We start from the raw sequence: 27,150 nt of genomic DNA, 5'->3' as shown, positions 1-27,150 counted from the left end.
CGTGGACTTTTTCAAAAGCACACCACTCATTTTGCAAAGCTTGTTCTTTAGCAAAGACAGGAGCGAGACCATCCTATGCTAAAGATACAAAACAAAACATTCCATTTTTTACAAAGAATACAAGGTGATATTTGTGGACCTATACACCCAGAGTGTGGACCATTCAGGTATTTTATGGTTCTGGTAGATGCTTCGACCCGTTGGTCACATGTTGCATTACTGTCCACAAGAAATGCTGCCTTTACAAAGATCCTAGCACAAATTATACGTTTGAGGGTTCACCACCCCGATTATCCAATCAAGTCTATCAGACTTGATAATGCTGGAAAATTTACATCTAAAGGATTTGATGATTTCTGTATGTCTATTGGAATTGACGTAGAGCACCCTGTACCCCACGTACACACTCAAAATGGTCTCGCAGAAGCTACTATCAAAAGGATACAGATGATAGTTAGGGCATTGGTTATGCGTTCTAACCTGCCTATTACTGCCTGGGGGTACGCCATATTGCATGCAACATTACTTATTCGCTTTAGACCCACTATTAGCCAACCATTTTCTGGGTACCAGTTGGTAACTGGATATGAGCCTGATATTTCACATTTACGCATTTTTTGTTGTGCTACATACGTGCCTATTACGCCCCCACAACGTACTAAGATGGGTCCCCAAAGACGATTAAGTATTTATGTTGGATATGAATCCCCAACAATTATCTGCTATTTGGAACCTTTGATAGGCGATCTCTTTACCGCTAGATTTGCGGACTGTCACTTTGATGAGACAACCTTCCCAACGTTAGGGGGAGGTATGAAAAGGGATTTCATAAGGGAACGAAATGAATTGTCATGGTGTGTACCCACTTTGTCTCATCTTGATCCTCGTACCTCACAATGTGAAAGTGAAGTGCAAAGAATTATTGATCTTCAGAATGTGGAAAACTCAATGCATGATGCATTCACTGATATTGCTAAAGTGACGAGATCACACATACCAGCTGCAAACGTGCGGGAAAATGCACCTTATATAGAGGTGTCAAACCTACACTTGGTGGAAGTGTAACTGAGGCCGTGGCCCCCCAAAGGAAGAGGGGAAGACTACCTGGTTCGATGGATACTCACCTAAGGAAGAAAAGAGTGAGCAAGGCACAATTCGATCCATTTATCATCAATACAGATAATCCCTCTCATGAAATTGTCTCTGATTACAGTTATGTCCATGAATCAATACTAGAGGACGCTCCGATGTTTGAAATGATTCTAGAGAACAAAGAAATCTCTATGGATTATGAGAGTGCATAAGTGTTGATGGAAAGATCCTCCACGCAGATTGATGATGCATTTGCATACACCGTTGCTCAAGAGATCATTGAGAACGATGACATCGAACCATTCTCTATTGCAGAATGTCAAAAAAGAGCAGACTGGCCTAAATGAGAAGTTGCAATCCAGGAAGAATTAAATTCACTGGCAAAGAGACGGGTATTTGGTGCGGTAGTGCTAACCCCACTAGGTGTGAAGCCCGTAGGACATAAGTGGGTATTTGTCAGAAAGCTTAATGAGAAGAATGAAGTCTTGAGGTATAAGGCTCGCCTTGTGGCGCAAGGTTTCTCACAACGCCCTGGAATTGATTATGAGGAAACATACACTCCCGCAATGGACGTCATAACGTTCCGCTACTTAGTTAGCTTGGTAGTTTCAGAAGGACTTGAAATGCATCTTATGGATGTGGTTACAACATATCTCTATGGGGATCTAGATTCAGAGATATACATGAAAGTGCCTGATGGCCTTCCATTGCCCGAATCAAGTAACTCTAAACCACAGAGTGCGTTTTCGATTAGGTTGAAACACTCATTTTACGGATTAAAGCAATCCTGAACCAAGAAATCCCATGTCCCAAAGCTGACAACTATTAACATGGCGACATCAGGGGAGTATCTAATGATATGATGTCGATATCAGGGGGAGCGAGTGTCTATTGAACTCTTTTCCCTTCACCGAGTTTTATTTTGTCCCAATGGGTTTTGTTACTCGGCAAGGTTTTTAATGAGACAACAACACTAGGTTTATGACTCTCCGACTGAAATTTTCTTTTTCCCACAGGGTTTTTATATTTTAGGTTTTTCTGAAGAGAAGTGGCCATCTTTATCAACACGTTGTACTCTTTTCCCTTCGTCAAGGTTTTGTCCCATTGGGTTTTTCTTGTCAAGGTTTTAATGAGGCAACACATTTGAAGTTCCGCTTTTAAACCGCACAAGGGGGAGTGTTATAGGGCCTATGGCCCATGGATGTGCGGTCCATTGGTAGACTATGATTTAATCCTTTACTCTTGTATAAATAGAATACTTACCTATGTAATGGGGTTCTTTCCCTTCTCTGGTTAATGAAAAGTTACTCTCTCTCTCTTTTCTCTCTTTCTCATTCTTACTCCAAAACTTTTTAGTTTATATAAATAAAATTATTTGTGGGACACAATTGTTATTAGTATAAATAAATAAAATCATTAGTGAGACCCAACTCTTATTAGTTTATACTAATAAAATCACTAATGGGACCTTAAAATATCAGATTTGTTCATTTTATCTTGTTTCCCATAATGGAGAATCCTGTTTGACCATCACGTGGCTCAACAAACAAATGTATTTGAACATTACCATAGAAATTGCTCTTACCCCTCTTAAACAATATCAACTTCACACGACTGAATAAGGGAAACCTTTTTAACTTCGTTCCCGACGCTTAAGTAACAACCGCACATTAGGCGTGAAAAGAATTCAATATTGGCTGCAACTTAACTTATGCCGTCCAGATAAAACTACAATGCAATGCAATGCTATTAAAATCGCCTTGTGGGTGGCGTGTTTCGAAATAATGAGGTTGTGGTCCTTGTAGAGACCATTATACAGTTAAATGACAGAGGACGACTAAGGTTTGGCAATGTCAATTGCAATGACAAACTCGAGGACATACTGATACCCGTGGTACCTACTAGTCAAGTATTGCAGCACCGGCAGATATCAGTCCGTTGGTGGCTTGGCAATACAATATCGACATGCCATACCGCAGACCACGGTCCCATGAAGAAAAAGGATCTCAGATGTCCCCACCAAACTCGAGTGCAACCGTGTGCATTTGTTGGTCGTGGTCGTGAATCCGTCGGAAATTGAGACCTCGTTTGCCACGTTACACAGTGCACACTTACATTATACCCGGACGTGATCGGACGGATTAAACTAGATTTGATAAAAACCAGTTACGTCCGGAAATTTCATCGTGATTTTTGGGGAGAGTAGATTTTGCCCTTCCGGCTATGTTTCTCTCTACCAAAACAAAACGAAAGAGGAGAGATACAGAAGAAGAGAAAGAGAGATTCTCGAGTATCAAACCTAAAATCCATCTCACTCTCTTCTTCACTTTCTACACCTCCGTTAACAAACGCTTCTGTTTCTTGCTAATCTATTTATTTGAAGGTATGGGTTAATCGCATATTAGGGTTTTTGAGATTGTTGATTTTTTTTTTGGTATACTGTACTCATTCAAGGATTTTCATGATCCACATTTAATGGTCTTTATTTTTTATGTTTTTGGTTTGTTTTAACCTAACTTTGAATCATTCATGTTTGTAGCTCAACTTGGTTTACTTATTTAAGTTGGTAGTCAACTTAGAGCTTCAGCTTGATTTTGATCTCCAGAACTCTGATTCTGCTGCTCTGAAAACTTCAAACAATGGATTTGGTATCAAGTTGTAAGGTATATTACTGTTTATGTTGTTCACATTTGGAAGTAACTGTGACACTTAAAACGGGAAGCACTGTTAGATTATGTTTTAGGTATTTGTATTGATAGATACATTGGGCAAAGCAACAAACCGAATGTAGGTATTTGATTGTTTATCGGTGTTTTGTTGCAGGACAAGTTGGGATATTTTCGGGTTAAAGAGCTCAAGGATGTTCTAACCCATCTAGGTCTTGGAAAGCAAGGAAGAAAGCAGGACTTAATGGACAGAATTTTAGCTGCCATTACAGATGATCAAGGTGATTGGTTTATCTCAGTTGTTGTTTGATCAGTAGTTGTTAGACAGATGCATCTTTTTACATATTGCATTGTCTTCTGTTCTTTTAAAACACATTGTTGTGGTGTGTAGCTACACCTCCAGATTGCTAACGATACGTACTTACATTTTTAAACAAATGTTCGCTTTCATGAATACTCTTTGAAAAACTTTAAACCATTTTATGATGGTGCTCTACAAGGGTATTGGTTTCAGCATTAGCTCTGAGTTGGGAGCTTCACACACCCAACTATTTATTTCTTTTAAGTTTCTTTACATCCTTTTTATGTTGACCTTGTCTATGTTGGTGTTGGCCAGATTAGTAAAGAAATAATGAGAAGCCAGTATAGTACTATGCATATTATTTAGAATGATCTTTGTCCTTGCCAGTCATTTTAAGAGATAAAGCCATCAGATTTAACCTAACATCTATTCCCTTTGTTGATGGTGTTGGGGCTGGTCTTCCACTACATACTCTAGCAGTTTCTGGACTGTTTATACAGTGGATTAAGAGTATATGCTTATATTTGCTATTATTATGCAGTTACCAAGTCTAAGAAGAACTCTATTGGGAAAGAAGGGATTGCCAAAATAATCGAGGACACTTACAGGTGATCCCCTCTCCAAATAACCTTCTATGAAAGTTAACAAGATAAGAAAATTATATAGAAAATAATTTTTGTTTTTGTTTATATAGGAAATATATGTGTCTGTATATATAGAAAATTGCAATTATTTCTTAACTAGGTTACCAATTTTCCTAACACATTGTTCCATGTTCTCTTATTCTCGCGGGGATACATTTTAATGCAAACTTAATTATCTTTCTCCTCCTCGCAGGAAAATGCAGACTTCCGGGGCTACTGATTTAGCCTCTAAAGGACAGAGTGATTCATCATTTGACACAGCAAAGTTCAAGGATGAAGTTGTTGACTCTCGTAAAATAGATATAAAGGTTCAGTGTCCTTGTGGAAGCTCGTTGCAAACTGAGTCAATGATTCAGGTAATTCAGTCAATGATTTTATTGTAGTATCCATGTTGGATGCTTCATCCATGTATATATTGTGTTATATCTAGATCGTATCCGAGTAAACTCACATGTTAGAGCTATATTAATTACTTCTACCTTCAATCTCCTTTTGCTTATTAGTGACTGGTGTCTCTTATTACAGTGCGAGGATCCACGATGTCAAGTATGGCAACATATTGGTTGTGTTGTTATCCCAGATAAACCCACGGAGGGTGTACCACCAATTCCACCACAATTTTTTTGTGAAATATGTCGTATCAATCGTGCTGACCCGTATGTTACCAATTACTTACATTTTGTCAGCTTTTTGCTGTAGCCTCTTTTTTACTTTGTTTTTAGCGTGATCATATCGCTGGTTGTATGTAATCTGCCTGTGGCAAACGTCCCATTTGATTGCTGGTAGGATTATTTTGTTACATGGTTCTGATGATCCAAGCGTGGTAGTGTTCCTTAGTTCTTTTGATGGTAGTTCATTTTCTGAATGTGCTAAGTTTTCTCAATTAACAGGTTTTGGCTGACTGTTACATATCCACTACCTCCTATAAAGTTGACGGCTATGAGTATTCCAACTGATGGGTGAGTGGGTTTACTTTGATCTTTTGTTATATTACCTATTGATGTCTGAACTGGAATTTTTGTGGACATGGGGATGCTATTTCTTTTTTACATATTGTCCTGTGGTCATTACTCATCATATTCTATACTTGATTGTGTTGGTTTTGAGAACTCCAATTTAAAGTAAAACCTGTAAAATTGGTAGCCATTCCAAACTAGAGATCCGCTAATGATAAGTAAATTGCGCAATGTGTTGTTTGCCCTTTTCTTAAGAAGACCCATATTGGGAGAGGCTATCCTCGTTAAGACACACACACACTTGTGTGGATAACATGTCTGTTATCCATGTTATTGTCTTCGTTTTTGCATACACCTTTTTTTCTTGTGAAATTACTACTGGACATGCAGATTTATGATTTAATAAAGAATCTGCAATGTGTTGCAGGACAAATCCAATGCAGAATGTAGAAAAGACATTTCAACTGACACGAGCAGACAGAGATATGGTACAGAAACCCGAATATGATGTTCAGGTTGGTTTCTATTATTTTATTTTGGTATTGGTATTCCACTTTACTTGAGAAAATATGGGTTGCCATTGAAAATTTCTGCAATGGGCTGAAAATTCATCTACGATGTTACACTTTTACTTCAGGCCTGGTGTATGCTTCTCAATGATAAAGTTATATTTAGGATGCATTGGCCCCAATTTTCGGATCTGCAGGTTAATGGTAGGTGCTCTCTTTTTGGTGCTGTTATCGTCAACATATTAATTTGAACAATTCTGTGAAAATTTCATACAACTGTGGCTCAGAAGCCCCGCTGGTTGCATTAGGCCTGCTCTATGTTCTTCACTCAGTAGCCATACTTCATATTACATTGCATTCACAGGTGTGCCAGTTCGGAGTATCAATAGACCGGGCTCTCAGTTGTTAGGAGCTAATGGTCGTGATGATGGTCCTGCAGTAAGTCCCTTCCTTTCTTGAGTTTCTGTAACTTCATATGTTTCCTTGCTTTGGTGATAGTTTTCTTGTATCTTCCTTTTATCCGCTGGCTAGCAATGTCAAATAACTTTTTCGAACCTTGATAATTCAGTTTGGGCTTGCAAGTAGTTAGTTTCTTCATTTGGGTTATCCTGACAGCATATTCTTTCTTGTTAGATTACGACATGTACGAGGGAGGGGATGAATAAGATCTCTTTGACGGGATGTGATGCTCGCATTTTCTGCTTGGGGGTCAGAATTGCAAAGCGCCGAACAGTTCAGCAGGTATGGCTTTTGTTTTGGGCATGCCCCTAAGTGGTACTCCCTCCATATGATACTTTTGCCTGTTCCACACAGGTTAAGAAATGGTGAGATAATACTTTTTTTCCACCCCTATACATCCATGTTAACAATTTCCTTGGAATGCTTGTTACCTAGAAGTATAATGTCTGATATAAGGGCATTTGTTAGAACCTTTCGTAGAAATGTGAAGTAAACATAACATCCCCCCTGCCCCTAGAGTATCTCACTTAATAAATTTGATATGGGAGAGTACTTTGCTAGAAGTAAATGGTTAATTGCTTGCGAGCTTCAAAAAGGTTTCCATCTTGAGCCGAGTGGTTAATTAACTACTAACTTTTCACTAGGTTCTCAACTTGATACCAAAAGAGCTGGATGGTGAGCGTTTTGAAGATGCCTATGCCCGTGTTTGTCGTTGCATAGGGGGTGGTAATGATGCGGAAAATGCAGATAGTGATAGTGATCTGGAAGTTGTTGCAGATTCAGTTACTGCCAACTTGCGTTGTCCTGTAAGTTTTTATTCGTAAATTTTGCTTCTTTAATTGACATTGCTAAATTACATAACTTGTAGTTATAGACCATATTCAAGTGGATATGTACAATTATGCAACTGCTTATGTGTTTGGAGATGGCAGATGAGTGGTTCGAGAATCAAGATTGCTGGAAGGTTCAAACCTTGTATTCACATGGGCTGTTTTGACCTTGAAACTTTTGTAGAACTTAACCAAAGGTCTAGGAAGGTAAGCAATATAATTAGTTACTTTTTTCCCGTTTCTGTGCTTGTCTTGTTGTTAAGAGCTGAATAAGCCTACTTTATTTCCAGTGGCAGTGCCCCATTTGCCTCAAAAACTACACCTTGGAGCATATGATCATTGACCCGTATTTCAATCGCATCACAGCCATGGTACTGCTTACTCTTCATCTCCTGTTTTTTCTTTGCAGATTTTATCCAGGCCACTTGTGTGTCTTTAGTTTAACATAATATGTTCCAACTGACGTTTCATGGTTTGTCAGATGGGTCGTTGTGGAGAAGATGTAACAGAGATAGACGTCAGGCCAGATGGTTCTTGGCGCGCGAAGAATGACAGAGGGCATTTGGATCTTGCACAGTGGCACTTCCCTGATGGTTCTCTTTGCATTGAGACAGGCAAAAACATTAAACCTGACTTGGAGAACTCAAAGCAGATCAAACATGATGGACCTTTGGAAGGACAAAGTCCTTTTAAATTAGGAATCAAGAAGAATTCAAACGGGACATGGGAAGTTAAGAAACCTGAATTACTAACTCTGTCTCCTGAAAGTCAGCTAGAAGAGAAATACGATATTAATAGCGGAGGAGGCATTCCTAGGAGCAGCAATGGTACTGGAAGCGCTAGAGACGTTGATGATCGAAATGCTAATCGAGACGTTGGCGGGCAATTTGATTTCCTGGCCAACAATGGCAATGAGCTTGATTCTGTTTCTCCTAACTTTGACTCGGCCTATGAAGTTCCATCTGCTCCTGTAGGAAATGCAGATATCATCATTCTCAGTGACTCGGATGAAGAGATGGAAAATCTTATTTCTCATGGAGCTGTCTTTGAAACAGGTCAGAGTAATGCCTGTGGTACTTCTTTCTCTGTTCCTTCTCTTGGAGTTCCAGTCTCGTATCCTGAAGATCCAGGTCTTATTACTGACAGTGCTTTAGATCTTCTAAATAGTAACGGAGATGAGTTCGAGATGCCTCTTTGGCCATCAGTGGCCTCTTGTACTCATGCTGGCCCTGGGTTTCAATTTTTTGGTACTGAGACAGATGTCTCAGATTCTTTAGAAGACGTTCAGCGAACTTCTATTAATTGTCCCACGTCCACTAATGGTGGCTTCTCGTTGGTTCCAGAGACAACTTTAGATTCTGCAGTACAAATTTCAGAGTCTATTTGTCATTCAGACACCAATGTCAATGGTGTCTTGATTGATAATTCCTTAACGACTGGCGAAGATGACCCTTCTCTGCAAATTTTCCTTCCTACTCATCCAACTGCTTCATCGGCACCGACTGATGTGAGAGACCCACCTGTTTCGACAAACGGTATACGCAAGGAAGACTGGATATCTCTTAGGGTTGGTGATGGTGTTGGTCATGATCGGTCGGCAGCCACAAATGGTTTGAATGCAGGACACGAGTCTGTGTCTAAGGAGGGTAGGTTGGAGTCCTCAGTTACTCTCTTCCTTTGCTATATTATTCGCGTTAAGAACTCTGATGTGTCATTAGGGCGTAGATGTAGGCTTCATGCAAAGAGTCCATGCATATGTAGGCATTGCTTATGATTCGGCTGCCGCCAATTAGGAAACCTAGGCGAACGACTTAGAACCAATGGCTAATGCAATCATCCTTCCATCCTGCTTTGAAGCATATTTACCTTTCTTTGTTATTGGTGCTGACATGTCCTTTTTCTTCCTTACTGCAGCATCGTCGCTTCCGAGTTCAAATGATGAGAGGTCTGATAGGACGACAACAAATCAGCAGAAATCTGCAAGCCCTTTCTCGTTTCCGCGTCAGGCCCGGTCAGTGCGACCAAGATTATACCTGTCCATTGATTCCGACTCAGATTGATGATGAGTGAGCATCATGATTTTACGTATGATACTGGGAAGATTAGGTGTGGCTTGGTATCTAGCTCCCTTTTTTAATCTAACATCAAATGTGTCGAGAAAGTATGTGCGGTTTAGGCATTTACTGATTAGGGGAAAGGATACAAAAGAACACCTTGTTGTTGTCAGTAAAGGGAGATCTGTTCTCATCTGCTGCTGTGTAGGATGTCATCAGGGGGATTGCACGCTTGCTCTTTTCATCGGTGAGTTATTACATCACCATATTGTGCCTGTCTTCTTCTCTAGCTTTCTGTTGAATATTCAGCTTTATTGATATTCTTTTCCCATTGGTTTGCAGGAATAAAATAAAAACTTTTACATCGTCAACATCGTTTTCTGAGACAACCTCAGGCATAACTAAACAGAGTGTCACTTTGGTCTCCCCACTCCCTCCTCTTTCTTTCAAGGAAAAAGATCATCTTAGATATTTGTACATTAACTTTAGGTAATATATCAACCTTGTGCTCCCTTGTGGAGGGATTTTCGGAGGATAACTTCATTGTGTATATAACCCTATATAAGAAAGACCACATTGGTTCCTAAATCTTTCTACCTAAATTAATAGATGATTGAAACACCTTTTTAATTTAAATATTTTGTAAGCACTTCATAATCAGTTCACCAAGTTAACAAGGGATCTTCTTTTCCGAGGAAACGGGTAGACAAGTAACTAGACAACACTCGGTTTCTCATAGCTTACACGGTTTAAACCGGTTCGAGTTTGGCCCAATTTACCACATCCCTTTAAGCGGGAAACCCGTATGACCCGGGCATAGACCCATATTTCGTGATTTTTGAAAAAGGAAAAGATTCTTTAATGCGCCAACTAGAAAAGAAACAGTGAGTTATTGTTTCTCTCTCTCCAAAGTTAACAACTCAAACTTGATTGATCTCTCGGCAGCCCTAATTTCTTTGAAAAATGTGGCAACTCGTTGTAGCTGCAGCAGTTGCAGGATGTGGAATGTACGCGAAACATTTTCTTAAAAACGTAGATCAAGCTACGAAAATACTTGTTCATGTTGATCCTGAGATTAACGAATCCTGTGATGATCACGCTACTAAAGGTATTTATGAGGAGGAGAATGAATCTGTTGATCCCGAGATTAGTAAAACCTGTGATGATCCTAAGAGCTCCGGGGAACAAAATATGGTAGTTGAGAAAGAAAAGGGAATCTTTAGGTTTTCTAGTTTAGATCCCGGTGGGTCTAGATTGGGTTTGCTGAAAAAGGTGGGATTAAGGAAAAATGTGGGGAGGGTTAGTAAGAGAAGAATTAAGGTTGAGAAATATAATACTTGTGTGGAGGAGGAGAGAAACAAAGGAAAGAAAATCTCACTTCACTTGAAGAGAAGAAGAACTAACAAGAATGCAAAAAGAAAATGTGGATATTTTTCTTCTAATGGTACAAAATTATTTTACGAAACTGAAAATTTTGATGTACATAATTTTCATTTCTCTGATGAATTTTCTTTAATTTTATTCTGTAGGTGACCCATCATTTGGTTGGGGGATAGGTCTTGGGATTATGTGCATGATTTCAGCTGGGAAGGCTGAAATTAACAAGATGAACGAGGCTATAGAGGAAACTGCAAAAGTCGTTAGTAATTTTGAATTCTGTGCTCAGTAAAAGAAAACTATCCCGCTACCATGAGAACACCGGTTATGAAAAAGTAAATGATGGATCCTCCAAGGTAGTGGAAGACAAGAATAAGCAACCACCTGAGGTATATGTAAGTATCAACGGTGCATGTCCAGATGACACCAAAGTTTTGGGCCATTCATCAATTGACGGGGAGTCTGATAGTAGTACTCTAACAGAAGAGCCAGATTTTGCTCAGCTGGAAGCAGAGCTGGAATGTGAACTGCTCAAAATTTCTAATCAGGTAGGTCTTTTAGAATAGCACATCATTTCCTAAAGCTGAGTCATATTAGAAATGAATTGTATATGGTGCTTTTGTTCTAGCATGTACTGAGACTGTCACTTGGTGGATTTGAGCGGGTCACAGATCAGGTTGACTTTGTTAAAGTATTTGTTGCCACTGTAACCATGTGTGCCATCATCAGTGGCAGCATGATAAGCTACTCTTAATGGCTAGCTATAGAAGGTAAAAGTTGTTGTAAACGTCAATGTGGTTTGTGAAATAACTCCTTCTCTTTTTAATGGTGACATGGTCAGGATATTGTTAGAAACAACTTGTTATTACAATAACTCGAATTGCCGTATAATAACTAACTGTGGATGTAACAGCTTGTTGACTTATATTCCCCAAGAGTAGCGGTGGTTCATTCTTAAATAGCATCTATTGTGAGGACATGAATCAAAGCTCTGGCTTAACTATATTAACCAGTCACATCTAGTTGTAACTTACCCACTGCTACATACATTTTGTTAATCTGATTTTTTTGTAAGAATGAGGAGGAAATTTTTTTTTCAATTTACTGTAATTTTGTTGCATAACCATTATATATTTGTATATGTATGCAGTGCGTAGTGTTCTGTAGTCTTGAATTTAGTTACTATCTATCCTATGTAGCTCACATGTGATTGGTACTTGGCGTGATTTTCGATTTGATGTGTTTCATAAACTAACGATTTCTGCTGTTGTATGCTGAAAGAACCTCTTTAAGTGTGTGTGTGTTATTGTTTAATTTGTAGAAAGAAAGATCCACTCTTAGCATTTGTAGCATTGGAATTAAGCGAAATGAATCCAGCATAAAGTTTTGGTTTAGTTTACAGTTTTGATGCTCTAAACACTGCGGCTGGTACATGCGAGTTGTCATTTCTCCTTCCAGAAGTTGTTCTTTGTAGCTACCCTTCCTTTTTTTGAGTAATAAGGTTAAAGGTAACGATTTCTCTTGATTTTTTAATACTTTTATCTTTTTTTTTATGACTAATAGGTTAGTGAACACTGACATTGGTACTGTTATAAGAAACGGTGTAATAAACACACATTATGTTAAGCTATTAACACCTAATTATCACTTGTGACAATCTTCTCTTTGATATTTTGTCATATGGATCTCTGTCTCTCTATTCATAGAAGAACTGAGATAAAATCAGCTGTGAATGAAAACATGGAGCTAATGGTAGATGTCATTCAAGGATTAAGCAAAGACCTTTGCACTAGGTTTCAACCAGTTCTCAACAGTTTACTTGGGTTCTTTAATTCAGCTTTTAGAAGGTATTACTTTGAAACCCATCTTGATGATTGTTCATTGTTGTATATGATCCAATTGTGGTCTGTGGATGGAAAGGATTGGATGACTTGAAAAGTATAGGACTACTAATAGGCTAACTGATGATGTCGAGTGTGTTCTATATAGATGGTCTGTTGTTTCTAATTTTGTTGCTAGAGATCTGGCTCAATAGTAAGCCAGATTGGAGGTTCAGACCAAAAACAGGAATCCGAGTTATATATCTTTGGCCCAAGCAGCCAGAGAGTGAGCCACATTGTTATATGTTCTTGGTTGATTTTTTTTTTTTTACAAGCAACTAAACTAGAACTGAAAAAATAAATCTTTAAAAAGTGCATCCGTCAGTTGATTGCCTACAAAATTTCCCAGCGAAAATTGGTAAATCAGAGCTTTTGCGTCCCTTTCAACGACGATGTGAGTGAGCTGCAGCTCCATTGCTTTCTTCAAAACTGCCCATATGGTTCTGGTTTCTGCTTCTTATGGAGAATATACTTCAAAAGAGATGGCATTGCAACAAGATGGTTTACCAGGTGAATCTTTTATAATGTAGGGGATATAGTAAGGTTCCTGGAGATAAACATGGCTCTGGCAATAATTGTTGTGGGATTTTTTTTTTTTTTTTAACTGAAACTCAGGTTATTCCTACTATTCCAGATGGATCGCATAACAACAACAAACATGTACATTTTTTGAATCATCAGACAGGGAGGTAACAACATTAACAAGCCAACAATCAAGCCAATCAAGCAAAGTAGAGTTATGAAAATTATAAATAGGCAAGCATGGAGAGGTTGCATTCCAAACTGTGGCAGCAAAATGACATAAAACCAAAAAGCATGCATAATAAATTCATTGCAAGACAAACATCTAGGTCATATTATGGTATCAATAGGCATTCTGGTCAACAACACAGTTCTGGTAGGTAAAGCATTCCTGACAGATATCTAGATGAACATTTGGTGTGGGACTCTAAGTTTCCTAATGCGCCTCCAAAGAATGTTGCTTGGGGAAGGTCCAAGACCTCTGACTCAGGAGTGCATTGCTGGCTTAAGGGAATAGTAACAATCTTCTGTACAAAAGCGTTGTCAAAATGGATGTTCAACCTGGAAAGATTACAAGATCTGGTATCAGAATCAATAAAATAAGACACTTTCAAGCTAGGGGATGGAGGAATAAGAGTATTGGGTTTAGCAGACCCTAAAGTAGGAATCCATCTGTCCCACCAAGGGTCAATAAACTGGCCACCCCCCACAATCCAAGGTACGAAAGGATTTATGTGCTCTTTATTGGATACATCTCCATGTCTAGGAGAAAGCATAAGAGCATTTGGCATTCGAGAAGTCAGTATTAGGAAAGTATCAAGCTTTAAGAATGGTGCTTAGAAGAGTATTAGGACTTTCAACAAGTTTCCAAGTATTTCTAGCTAACATAACAAGATTATTTGATTCAACCTTCCTAAAACTTAAGCCACTTTCACTTTTAGGGGAACAAAGGGTATCCCATCCAAGAAGGTGAAGTTTTCTGTCCTTTGGGTCAAGGGTTTCCCTCCACCAAAATTTACAAAGATGAGAGTCCATTTTCCTGCACAGAGCTTTGGTGAAAAGACGAGGGTACCCAAGTACACCACAATCTTTTAATATAAACCTATAAGTCCGATACCAAGTGTGATCGTCTATGGACAATAGTCTAGACAATACAACAACTTGATATTCACTTGACAATAGTTACGGTAATAAAACCGATTGACTATAGGATCAATGTCAAGTGATTTGGATTAAAGCAAAATAGTATTATTTACTTAATTATAGTAACAATTATAATACGTAAGTAAAGTAAATCACACATACAAGATTTTGTTAACTAGGAAACAGGAAATGCAGAAAAACCCCGGGACCTTGTCCGGTTTTGAATACTCTTAGAATTAGCCGCTATACAAAGAACAAAAGCTAGCTTCGTATAGTTGATACCAAGTAAACTACCCCTAGGTACTTAGTTCCCTCAGTATCCCTGCGTCTTCTACCTTTTGGTCACGCACGTGAATCTCAAGATACAAATCACCATCTCAAGTTGCTTTGCTCCTTTTGATCGTATTCCAAACAACAAAGGAATGAAACTGTTTGGTAACCACTCTAAATAATCTTTGGTAAAAGATATGTTTGAGTTGTTGAAAATGTCTCTTCTGTTTAATCTAATAAACTCCTTTGTGTGGTTAGATAAATCCAAAATTTAATTACCGAAATAATCAATTTCCGGATTTGCAATCAATCAATATAGAACTCAAAGAGTATCTATAAAGTGATTCCGATCTTACACAACTAGATAATCACAAGTCTATCAAAGATAATATCTTGTTGGATCCCAGCCGATCAAGATGTGTGCACGAATCATGAGATACGAAAACTAATAAGAAAATCTTCTTCATCTTCAAATCTTTCATTGCCTTCTTAATAACCTGCACAACACAAACTTGAATCCTCTTGTGATCAATCACACACAAAACGGAGTCTGTTAACAACGGATTATCACAAGATGTCTTTAGATATAACAATAGTTCCAAAGATCCCGTCGATACTTTGATCTAGTTTGAGTGACCCTTATGTCAGAAGAGAAGACTCTCAAGAATAATCAAACTAGGTCCAATCAAAGTTTCAACAACCGTTAGTCAATCAAATCAATAGTCGAAAACTAATATAATAATGCAATTATCTAGTTTCCCACCAAAGGTACTCGTAGAGCTTCTTGATCCCACAAAAGTCTTTAAATGAGTGGTCGTAAGAGATTTCGCTTAATTAGGGTAATTTCCCTTCGGATAGACGCCCCCACCAGAAACAACACGATTGAAGTTTTCCTGACTCTTAGGATAATTTGCAAGAAATGCAAACTCAAGTATTCATAGACCAAGGTTGTTTGGACAACAAGGAAATTCTAAAACTGAAAATACTCTAAAGAAATGCATTAAAGTACCTAATTTCGGTTTTCCTATTTCCAATTAAATGTCAAACAATATTTTCAAAATCTCTCTTAGAAAACTGCTATTACTAGTTTAGTATATTAACTAATAAACCTTTTCTAGAGGATATGCTTTAATTGCTGGTAATTAAAACACATATATTTGAAAATCATAATTAAATGCTTTTCAAAATTTCGGTTTGGGATCACCTTCAGCATCAAGGAATATCTTTGAACAATTAATGATAAGATTTATGCACATGTTCAAATAATGTCGACATCTAGAAGTTTCCTATCTTAGCAAACCCTAATTTCAAAAATCACACACACATAAAGAAATATGTGAATATTGGAAACTCGGTTTTGCTCTTGGGACCAGTTATACCATGACTCACAATATAGGTTGTGATCGGTCATACCATGCTTCCCAGTGTAGGTTGTGACCGGTCATACCATGCTTCCCAGTGTAGGTTGTGACCGGCTACACCTTACTTCCCGAAGTAGGTTATGATCGGTTACACCATTCTTCCCAATGTAGGTTGTGATCGGTTACACCTTCCTTCCCAAAGCTAGTTAGGATCGGTTACACCTTGTCATACAATATAGGCTATGACCGGTTATACCTTGACTCTCAACATAAGCTAAGATCGGTTCTACCTTGTCATCTTGCATTGGTCATCCAAATATTATTCAATGAAGAACCGAACCAACACACTTATTGTTATAGCACTGCTCGGTCGAACTCGCATGCGTTGCTATCTCAAGCATGTTTGTCAATGTTAGTGATCAAAACTATAAGTCTTGATTTCTAGCCTATTTTTATATGTCTTGGACTAGGACATAGGTTGTGTAGTTGAGCTTAGTTTTCACGGCGTTCATCATTTGAAGACGAAGAACTACTAAGGGGATCTTGTGGAACTTCATCGACAAAAGGTATGTGGAGACTTGAACTCATCTATCACTTGGAAAGTCTATTTCTACTCTATCTGCTATATTGAGACATAAGTCGTATTACGATATAGTTTTCTATTTACACATTTGAGATTTCGAGATGAGTTTATCTCGCTTACATATTTCTCGAAATATGTGTTGACAATCTTTCGCTTCGACCAAGTTCATCTTATATCATGAGAAAATTTCCGAGTAACATCTTACATGGTTTGTGTGATACAATCATTTGGTGTAGGCTTGGAATGTTTAGATAATGATTATTTCAATATCTTGAAAATTGCTTTGATACTAATAGTGTGTGAAAACGGCTATTGTCATCCTCTAAGAATGTTTCAATGATTGAAATAAAGAGCTTAGAATCATGTAACCATCTTTGGATATAAACATTTAGTGTGTTCGCACATTTGTGTATAAGTCCAAAACTGGGAACCAACTGTATACATACTTGTGTGTGTACTAAATGGTTGATGGAGACTGGTTAAGTATACGTACCCGTACGCATACTGGCGGAAGTTCACGTCCGTGAATTTCTGCTGAGTTTGGAAATCAAAAACCAACTCAACCAGTTACCAAAGTATGCGTACCCGTACGCATACTAGCGGAAAGTTCACGTCCGCGAATTTCTGCTGAGTTTGAAAACCAAAATAAACTCAAATCCGGTTACTTAAGTACGCATACCCGTACGCATACTTAAGTGGTTACTTTCTAAAATCGGTCATGTACATGAACCTAAACATTTATAAAATAAGGAATGCAATGTTTGCAAACCATGTCTATAATATTCATGTATTAATTCGAGTGAATCAAACCGATTTTGCTTCAATTGTGTTCTTGTATACTTCTATGAGAATATAGAAATTGAACGGTTCTTCAACTAGTTTCATTTGAGTTATTTGAACTAGTTATGGTTAAGATGAATAAGGTTGATATGAGAGTGATCATATGGCTAACCTCGGTTAACTATTTGTGAACCAGCATGGTGTACACGTTTAGGTACAGTTACATAAACCTAAATGAGGGTACATTTCATTTGTTTGTAACAAGCTAAGTTCGATCTAACGGTTAAAACATATTAGCTTGGTTGAATCAGGTTATTCATCTAACGGTGAATATTGAATGCTTTGTTACCAAGGTAACTTGGATTGCAAACCCTGATTTGAAAACTATATAAAGGAGAACTCTAGCAACTGGGAAACCTAATCCCCACACCTCATGTGTGTTACTAGTTGCATAACTAGAGTCGATTCTCCTTTAACCTTAGGTTTTTATCGAGACCCTGTAGGTTAACGACCTCAAAGACTTCATTAGGATTGTGAAGCCAGACCCAACTATTTTCTTTTGAGTTGCGTGTTCTGATCTTGCCCAATTCTATCGTACTGAGTACAATTGAAATAATTGACTCGAGATTAATTTCTCCGATAAGCAAGATAAAAGTAATCACAAACATCTTCGTCTCATCGTTTGTGATTCCACAATATCTAGTTTCGCCATCCTACGATTTAGATTATTGTGAGGTGATTGCTAATACTAGGTTGTTCTTCGGGAATATAAGTCCGGTCAATCAATTGGTTCCTGCTCACCTTGATTTATCAAAAGACGGAACAATAACTCTTGGGTATTTCTGTGGGAGACAAATTTATTCAATCCTATAGACTTTTCTGTGTGAGACAGATTTGTTTATTAAGTCTTCGACTTTGGGTCGTAGCAACTCTTAGTTGTGGGTGAGATCAGCTAAGGGAATCAAGTGCGCAATATCTTGCTGGGATCAGAGACGTAAGGAACGCAAATGTACCTTGAAGCACCGTGAGATTGATTAGGGTTCAACTACTGTCCGTTCCGAAGTTAATTGGTAGTAGGCTAGAGTCTGTAGCGTCTTAATACATTGTGGTGTTCAATCTGGACTAGGTCCCGGGTTTTTTTTTGCATTTGCGGTTTCCTCGTTAACAAAATTCTGGTGTCTGTGTTATTTCTTTTCCGCATTATATTTTGTTATATAATTGAAATATCACAGGTTGTGCGTTAAGATCAATCAATTAGAATATCCAAACTTTGGTTGTTGATTTACATTGATTGAGACTTGAACATTGGTCTTTGGTACCGTTCAAGTAACTCCTCTTATATTCAATCAGGCTCGCGGATTTCTATTTGATGATTGCGAATTGAATTAAGAGTTAGAGCTATTAAACTCTTTGATATACTTTACTCTAGATTGAGTCTGACTGTCTAGTTGATTCTCTAGAAAGTATGTTGGAGTATGTCCTCTCAGATTGCCAAACGAATTGTTGGGTGTGGTTGTTAGACCCCCGCATTTTCAATTGGTATCAGAGCAGGCAAACACATTAAAGACCTCAAAAATCTGTGTTTGTAGCGATCTGATATGGACATAAGTGCTATCTCTATAAACGTACCACCAGTCTTCAATGACTCAAATTAATTGTGGTGGAAAATTGCTATGCGTGCCTTTCTTCAAGCGCATGATTTTCAATCATGGGTTTATGTAGTTAATGGCTATGATGCTCCCGTTGTGGCAGTAGGGAATGCGACCGTTCCTAAGGATATTGGTGCATATGACGCTGCCGAGATACTTCCTGCAAAGAAAAACTTCGAAGGTTTGAATGCCATCATACATGCCATTACCCCAAATCTTCAGTACCATGTGACTACGTGCACTCGGTCTAAAAATGCTTGGGATATCTTAGAAACCGTATTCGAAGGGAATACCAGCGAAGAGGAAGCTAGGCTTAAAAATCTAAATTCCAATTGGGAAAACCTTCATATGGCAGATGAAGATTCATTTGATGAGTTTAATGACAAAGTGTCTGAAATTGTTAATGCATTTTTTGCATTGGGTAAGACTATTCATGAAAAGGACATTGTGATGAAAATTCTCAGATCGCTGCCATCTAGATACGATTCTAAGAAGCATGCCATCGTTGAGGGAAATAACCTTGATACTCTTTCCAGAAGTACTCTTCTGGGAAAGATTAAATTACTTGATCTTGATCAGAATACAGTCAGAACTTCTGCGTTTAATGCTGTGACCATTTCAAGTGAAGCTTCTGGCTTGTCATGGGCTGATGAATGCTGCTCTAATCATGTCGATCCTAAAAGATCACTGATGACACAAAAGATCAAGGATATGGTAAAGAAAAGAAAAATATCTAAGAGATCATCTTCTCTCTCTATTGCTTCTGATGATTCAAGTCAAGTAAAAATATCTCAGTGTCCCAACGTCTTACATACTGCTGAAGTGTGTACGAAAGGTTCATCCTTCTCGGAAGAAATTCCATGCAACTCAAATTCCAGTTCGGAATGCGAGTCCGAGACTGAGATCCTATAATTTCTGGATAAGTATGAAGAAATTCACCAGGAAAATATTCAACTGAAGGAGTTGTTGAATAAACTTGAATCATCACTGCAGATGGAAACTCTTGAGAATGACTGTCTTAATGATGAATTACTAGAACCCTATTTCTAAGAGAAAAAGAGATCAATTCTCTCAAGTGTGACCTTCAAAGGTTGTCAGGAAGCTCAGACAAAATTTCAGCAATGTTATTTGGTCAAAAGGATTTTGGAAACACAAGTGGTTTAGGGTACAAAAGTAAGACAGTGAGCACAACAAAATCTTTTGTTCCAGCCAGCTCTGGATCAATCGATCATGTATGTTGTGATAAAAAAGAGTCATCTCTACAAAACAAACCTTCTTTGCTTTTCTTTTTTTGTGGAAGTACAAGTCATGCCCAAAATAAGTGTTGGAGATTCAAAAGGAACAACAAAAAAATTGCCAAACTTTAAAATAACATGCAAAAGATGAATCTGACTCTGGAGAAGCAGTCAGTGACGCCTGAGTAAAAGAAGAAGTCCAAAAGATTCAGAATCAGACGAGGTAAGTCTGGTTATTCTACAAACCTTGAGATCTCATCCTGTGACACAAGAAGTGAACATTCTGTTCACTCCATTACTATCTAAATTATAGTAATGAACTGAATCCTTATTTTATTTGGACTTGAAAAATAAGGATTACCTCAAGGTTGTTCAAGACTTGTAAATCTTTTCTTGTTTTTCTGTTCCATTTTTGAGCAAGAAAATATTTTATGGTTAAAATAGATAATGGATCATGAACCGTGGAGACTTATCTTAAAGTCCTTTAGGGTTTTTTTAACCTAGGAGTCTATTTAAGTTCATTTTTGAACATCATTGTTCTTTACCTTCTCTCCTTTCAAAAGATACAGTCTCATGGCTCCTACAACAAGAGGTACCACAAAAAGAGATGTCGTATAAGAAGTCAATGTGTATCTGTGTGAAGGTATTCAGTCCTCAAGGAAAAGAAAGGTAAAGGATATGACTAATGATCCAGGTTCTTCCTCCAACTACCTATTGTCTGCTTGTCATTCTGATAATAACTTTAGGATTATGGTGAAGGATTTCATCAGAAAAAGAAATGATTTAAAATCTCGAATCGTTTCATCTTTAGAAGATATTTCTCGCCATCAACAAATGTTGTCTCTAACAAAGAACACTCTGGGTGAACTGAAAAGAGAACTTAGTGAGTTAACTGATATTTCTGAAGATTTGGAGGAATTGAATGATCCGATTATCAATGAATTTTTCAATAATGAGAATGACTTCTTTGTAGATGCCCTGAGAAAGCTCTACAATGTCTAGTAAATCTTCTTATGCGAATTTATTTCTTGTATTTTTAGAAGAATAACTAGGGTTTGGAATAGCCATTATTGTAAGTACACATAGCTATGTCCAACGATTTCATCTTCATGTTTTTAGATTTATTTATTTAAATTCTAAGTTATTTGGAAGATGATTTTTGTAATTTTAATCTTTATGATTTTGTATATTTCAAATTTTTATGGGATATGTTGTTTACGTCCGTGAACCTGTGACTATCCCATACTTGTTCAAAAGTTATCTCTATTATGTCGGTATGAAAGTATTGATGAAAGATATAATGAACTTTTGACAAACAAAAGTTAAAGCCTTTTATGTCATTATGCAAATTTTGATGGAAGAAAGGATGAACTTTTGTTTACAAGGATTATGTCAATTATATGTCATTGTGCAAATAGTGATGAAAAATAGAATGAATCCTTGTGTATTCCGCAGTATTGGTCGATCTCCGATCCACAGTTTTATGCACATACTGTGTTGCTCGTAAGTTCTCATATCTCGAGCATGACCAATTGAGATTATTTTTGTGGTCGATTCAATTGAGTTTATTTGGATTCAAATTCATGTTTCATGTGATTTGGTTATATCCAAATAAATCCTTCCTTTCTTGTAAAAGCAAAGTCGCCTTTGTTGTTCATTCGGGAATGACATATTATGGGGGAGAGTTCTTTTTGAACTTGTGCTTAATTGTCAAATCTTTATGGGGAGTGAGGCTGTGGAATATTAAATGGGTTATCTTGTATCTTTATAAACTCCTTGATGAATGCATTTAGCTTCGGCTTTATGATGGCATCTAAATAAGTTGATATGGTATTCTCTTTTGGTCATGAAGTATCTCTGTGAAAATTTCATGAGGATCCCACTAGTTTTCGTACCTTTGCCAATTTATATTGACAAAAAGGGGAGAATTAATGTGTAGTTTCATACTACAAATACATATGGTTTACATATCATTATGTAAGGGGGAGTGGTTTTCATGCTGAGATGAAGTATTGACTAAGGAGGTGTGATACATATCACCATAGTATTGTTGTCAAAGTTGTGATACAATTGGACTTTGATGTTGTGTGATAATACTATGACACTGTATAACAATAATTGAGAGCATTTGTTTTCTCATTGTTACCACTACGTATCTTCAACAACTATGATGCTGGGTTGAACACGTTTAGAATCATGGAGTACTTGGAAGTCAAGAAGTTTTCGAGTCGTATTGAAGATGCCAAGGAGATCAAGCATTTGGATGAGAAGCTATAATTTTAAATTATTTTGTAATCCATATGTATTGATAGTTTTGTCACTAAAATTGACAAAGGGGGAGATTGTTAGAGCACTGCTCGGTCGAACTCGCATGCGTTGCTATCTCAAGCATGTTTGTCAATGTTAGTGATCAAAACTATAAGTCTTGATTTCTAGCCTAATTTTAGATGTCTCGGACTAGGACATAGATTTTGTAGTTGAGCTTAGTTTTCACGGCGTTCATCATTTGAAGACGAAGAACTACTAAGGGGAGCTTGTGGAACTTCATCGACAAAAGGTATGTGGAGACTTGAACTCATCTATCACTTGGAAAGTCTATTTCTGCTCTATCTCCTATATTGAGACATAAATCGTATTACGATATAGTTTTCTATATACACATTTGAGATTTCAAGCTGAGTTTATCACGCTTACATATTTCTCGAAATATGTGTTTGCAAGCTTTCGCTTCAACCAAGTTCATCTTATATCATAAGAAAATTGCCGAGTAACATCTTACAAGGTTTGTATGATACAATCATTTGGTGTAGGCTTGGAATGTTTCGATAATGATTATTTCAATATCTTTAAAATTGCTTTGATGCTAATAGTGTGTGAAAACGGTTATTGTCATCCTCTAAGAATGTTTTAATGATTGAAATAAGGAGCTTAGAATCATGTAACCATCTTTGGATATAAGCATATAGTGTGTTCGCACATTTGTGTATAAGTCCTAAACCGGGAACCAAATGTATACATACTTGTCTGTGTACTAAATGGTTGATGGAGACTGGATACGTATGCGTACCCGTACGCATACTGGCGGAAGTTCACGTCCGTGAATTTATGCTGAGTTTGGAAATCAAAAACCAACTCAACCAATTACCAAAGTATGCGTACCCATAAGCATACTGGCAGAAAGTTCACGTCCGTGAATTTCTGCTGAGTTTGAAAACCAAAATAAACTCAAATCCAGTTACTTAAGTACGCATACCCGTACGCATACTTAAGTGGTTACTTTCTAAAATCGGTCATGTACATAAACCTAAACATTTATAAAATAAGGAATGCAATCTTTGCAAACTGTGGCTATAATGTTCATGTATTGTTCGAGTGAATCAAAACGATTTTGCTTCAATTGTGTTCTTGTATACTTCTATGAGAATATAGCAATTGAACGGTTCATCAACTAGTTTTAATTGAGTCATTTGAACTAGTTATGGTTAAGATGAATAAGGTTGATATGAGAGTGATCATATGGCTAACCTCGGTTAACTATTTGTGAACCAACATGGCGTACACGTTTAGGTACGGTTAAATAAACCTAAATAAAGGTACATTTCATTTGTGTGTAACAAGATAAGTTCGATCTAACGGTTGAAAGATATTAGCTTGGTTGAATCAGGTTTTTCATCTAACGATGAATATTGAATGCTTTGTTACCAAGGTAACTTGGATTGCAAACCTTAATTTGAAAACTATATAAAGGAGAACTCTAGCAACTGGGAAACCTAATCCCCACACCTCCAGTGTGTAGAGTCGGTTCTCTTTTAACCTTAGGTTTCTATCGAGACCCTATAGGTTAACGACTTCAAAGACTTCATTGGGATTGTGAAGCCAGACCCAACTATTTTCTTTGTAGTTGCGTGTTCTGATCTTTCCTGATTCTATCGTATTGAGTACAATTGAAATAATTGACTCGAGATTAATTTCTCTGATAGGAAAGATAAAAGTAATCACAAACATCTTCGTCTCATCGTTTGTGATTCCACAATATCTAGTTTCGCCATCCTACGATTTAGATTATTGTGAGGTGATTGATAATACTAGGTTGTTCTTCGGGAATATAAGTCCGGTCAATCAATTGGTTCCTGCTCACCTTGATTTATCAAAAGACGGAACAATAACTCTTGGGTATTTCTGTGGGAGACAAATTTATTCAATCCTATAGACTTTTCTGTGTGATACAGATTCTTTTATCAAGTCTTCGACTTTGGGTCGTAGCAACTCTTAGTTGTGGGTAAGATCAGCTAACGGAATCAAGTGCGTAGTATCCTGCTGGGATCAGAGACGTAAGGAACGCAACTGTATCTTGAATCAGTGTGAGATTGATTGGGGTTCAACTACAGTCCAGTCCGAAGTTAATTGGTAGTAGGCTAGAGTCTGTAGCGCCTTAATACAGTGTGGTGTTCAATCTGGACTAGGTCCCGGGGTTTTTCTGCATTTGCAGTTTCCTCGTTAACAAAATTCTGTTGTCTGTGTTATTTCTTTTCCGCATTATATTTTGTTATATAATTGAAATATCACATGTTGTGCGTTAAGATCAATCAATTAGAATATCCAAACTTTGGTTGTTGATTTACATTGATTGAGACTTGAACATTGGTCTTTGGTACCGTTCAAGTAACTCCTCTTATATTCAATCAGGCTCGCAGATTTCTATTTGCTGATTGCGGATTGAATTAAGAGTTAGAAATATTAAGCTCTTTGATATACTTTACTCTAGATTGAGTCTGACCGTCTAGTTGATTCTCTAGAAAGTATATTGAAGTTGTTAGAGCACTGCTCGGTCAACTTGCATGCGTTGCTATCTCAAGCATGTTTGTCAATGTTAGTGATCAAAACTATAAGTCTTTATTTCTAGTCTCTTATAGCTAAGTCTCGGACTAGGATAGTTAGTGTAGTTGAGCTCAAGGACTTCATGGCGATTCATCATAAAAGTAGAAGGACTACTCAAGAAACCGGTAGAACTTCTCGACAAAAAGGTTGTTTATGGGTGAAAAAATTACTGCTGGTTTTGGTAATTTGGGGTGTGTGGATGAGAAATGAATCTAAACCCTAAACAAATACACTGCACGGGAGTGCTTGTGATTCGAGAAATCAATCTGTATAACTCCGGCCTAAACCAAGAAATGGACGTTCCAGACTTGCTTCGGTCACAAAGTGAAGGAGATGGGGTTGATCTTAGGGAGGGAAGCGAAGAAGGTGTTGAGATTGTGGAGGTTCTGGATGTGTATGACTTGTATCAGAAAGCTGAACTGGCTTGCAGAATGTAAGCTATCAGTTCTGGTGTTTGGATACGGTTGTATCATCACTTGGTTTCTGTCTTGTCATGGAAATAGGGGGGAGAACCGATTTATACAAGTCATTAAGCCTTACCCACGTCTCTCGTGGGAAGTGGAGAAACTGGAGTGATGGAGTAGTGGAGTTGCGTATGTAAATGTCACACGATCAGTCTTGCCCACTTCTCCCATCATCACTAACCGTCCATGTCTTCCTGACACGTTCTTGTGATGGAGCCTTGTGCGCTGCTCGCTGTAAACCGCCAGACCAATACTCCAGTATGTATCCCCCAGTTTGTGACATGATTAATGTCCCGAGTGTGTGGATCGTGGGACCCAAAGAAAGCATGTGATCCTAGGTTAAATAACTAAGTTATTTAGGAAGTCGATATTTATGAAATATCGTGTGCATTCTATGCATGTAACGCATCGAATATATTCAGCGTGTATGAAGCATCGTTGTTTTAAGGCTCAACGGAGTAAGTCGCGGATTAAGCATAACATCACGTACAACCATCTTCGAGTGATCGTTTGGAGGCTATATAGGTTATCCCTGACTTGACCGATCACTCTGTGTGGAAGAGTGGTGGACGATGATTGTGGTGATACCTCACGGGTCGTCTAAATCCTGTCTTAGGCTGTCCGTCCAGGCTGGTGAAGTTGGACGGACGAGATGGCTTGCGACCCATATCTGTGACCGTCGGATTAGGGTTTAGGAGGTGCTCGAACACCAGCCTTTAGCTTGGTCGAATCCAGGCATGGGACACGTTTTTGGCAAGGCCGATTGGGCATGCATGTAGACGGCATGCTGGTGTAGGTGTCTGTACCTCACTGTCCCATGAAGATGCGATTTAAGCCACTCAAATTGTATGGCAAAGAGGAGCCGCTGAGATTGATTTGCGACAGAAATCCCATGCCGCAAAGGAATTGAAGACCGCACGTCGTGCCTACATCGGGCGCGCGTTTCGAGACGACCAACCATGGTCGGTCTTGGACGATCAGTCAGGCATGCAGTCGGCATGTAAGTGTACACGTCCGTACCATACTGTCCCGTGAAGATGTGATCTAAGCCACTCAATTTGTCCGGCAAAGTTGAGTGGTCGAGATTGATTTGCAATTGAAAACGCGCGGCCATGCCTAGTTTGGGCGCACGAATCGAGACGACCAACCATAGTTGGTCTTGACCTATTAGTCATGCATGTAAGCGGGCCCACAGTGATTGTGTTGACATGCTATGGGCCCTTTGAATCTACATCTACACCCTCCGTCTATACCTGCGAAGATGGATGGTTGAGACTGATTTGCGACACATGTGATGTGCCGCAAACCCTAATTAGGGTTTCACGTCCACGCTGCTTTGGCTGGACGAATTGGCAAGCCACGCTTCTCCTTTGGGGAGGCCAACATGTGGGGCCCATGTTGGGCCGGTGGTGAACGCACCAATACATGCCTGGTGGCTATGGGTCCGATCTAAGCCATCCAATCATGCCGGTGAAATTGGATGGTCGTGATCAATTT

At 38.2% G+C, this 27,150-nt stretch overlaps 2 protein-coding genes across 3 annotated transcripts; both read left to right on the top strand.

Annotated features, from left to right (window-relative positions):
• The first annotated feature begins 3,246 nt into the window (after window positions 1-3,246).
• LOC113309940 (E3 SUMO-protein ligase SIZ1-like) lies at window positions 3,247-10,147 on the top strand. Its single transcript, XM_026558454.1, has 17 exons — window positions 3,247-3,475; window positions 3,632-3,755; window positions 3,916-4,039; window positions 4,601-4,667; window positions 4,897-5,059; window positions 5,229-5,359; window positions 5,594-5,662; window positions 6,087-6,174; window positions 6,297-6,372; window positions 6,533-6,606; window positions 6,802-6,909; window positions 7,272-7,433; window positions 7,560-7,664; window positions 7,748-7,828; window positions 7,939-9,103; window positions 9,372-9,758; window positions 9,854-10,147. The coding sequence occupies exons 2-16, from the start codon at window positions 3,732-3,734 to the stop codon at window positions 9,515-9,517; spliced, it is 2,583 nt and encodes an 860-aa protein (XP_026414239.1). The 5' UTR covers window positions 3,247-3,475; window positions 3,632-3,731; the 3' UTR covers window positions 9,518-9,758; window positions 9,854-10,147.
• A 254-nt stretch (window positions 10,148-10,401) lies between these two features.
• Window positions 10,402-12,337, top strand: LOC113313971. Of its 2 annotated transcripts, XR_003342177.1 has the most exons (3): window positions 10,402-10,955; window positions 11,041-11,436; window positions 12,210-12,337. XR_003342177.1 is itself a non-coding variant. In XM_026562745.1 (2 exons), exons 1-2 carry the CDS (start codon window positions 10,475-10,477, stop codon window positions 11,178-11,180), a joined length of 621 nt encoding a protein of 206 aa, XP_026418530.1. In that variant the 5' UTR covers window positions 10,402-10,474; the 3' UTR covers window positions 11,181-11,746. The 2 variants fall into 2 exon arrangements, 1 of the variants encoding a protein (XP_026418530.1); XM_026562745.1 differs by lacking the exon at window positions 12,210-12,337 and having other exon boundaries at window positions 11,041-11,746.
• The last annotated feature ends 14,813 nt before the right edge of the window (window positions 12,338-27,150 follow it).

Source organism: Papaver somniferum, chromosome 9, assembly GCF_003573695.1.
Source record: "Papaver somniferum cultivar HN1 chromosome 9, ASM357369v1, whole genome shotgun sequence".
Classification (NCBI taxonomy): Eukaryota; Viridiplantae; Streptophyta; class Magnoliopsida; order Ranunculales; family Papaveraceae; genus Papaver; species Papaver somniferum.
This window is presented reverse-complemented; position numbering and strand designations above follow the sequence as displayed.

Excerpts from the sequence above, each read along its gene's own strand:
- LOC113309940 (XM_026558454.1), top strand. The coding sequence starts at position 3,732 with ATGGATTTGGTATCAAGTTGTAAG. Across the intron at positions 4,040-4,600 it reads TGCCATTACAGATGATCAAG|TTACCAAGTCTAAGAAGAAC; the intron begins GTGATTGGTTTA and ends ATTATTATGCAG. Across the intron at positions 5,360-5,593 it reads CGTATCAATCGTGCTGACCC|GTTTTGGCTGACTGTTACAT; the intron begins GTATGTTACCAA and ends CTCAATTAACAG.
- LOC113313971 (XM_026562745.1), top strand. The coding sequence starts at position 10,475 with ATGTGGCAACTCGTTGTAGCTGCAGCAGTTGCAGGATGTGGAATGTAC. Across the intron at positions 10,956-11,040 it reads TGGATATTTTTCTTCTAATG|GTGACCCATCATTTGGTTGG; the intron begins GTACAAAATTAT and ends TTTATTCTGTAG.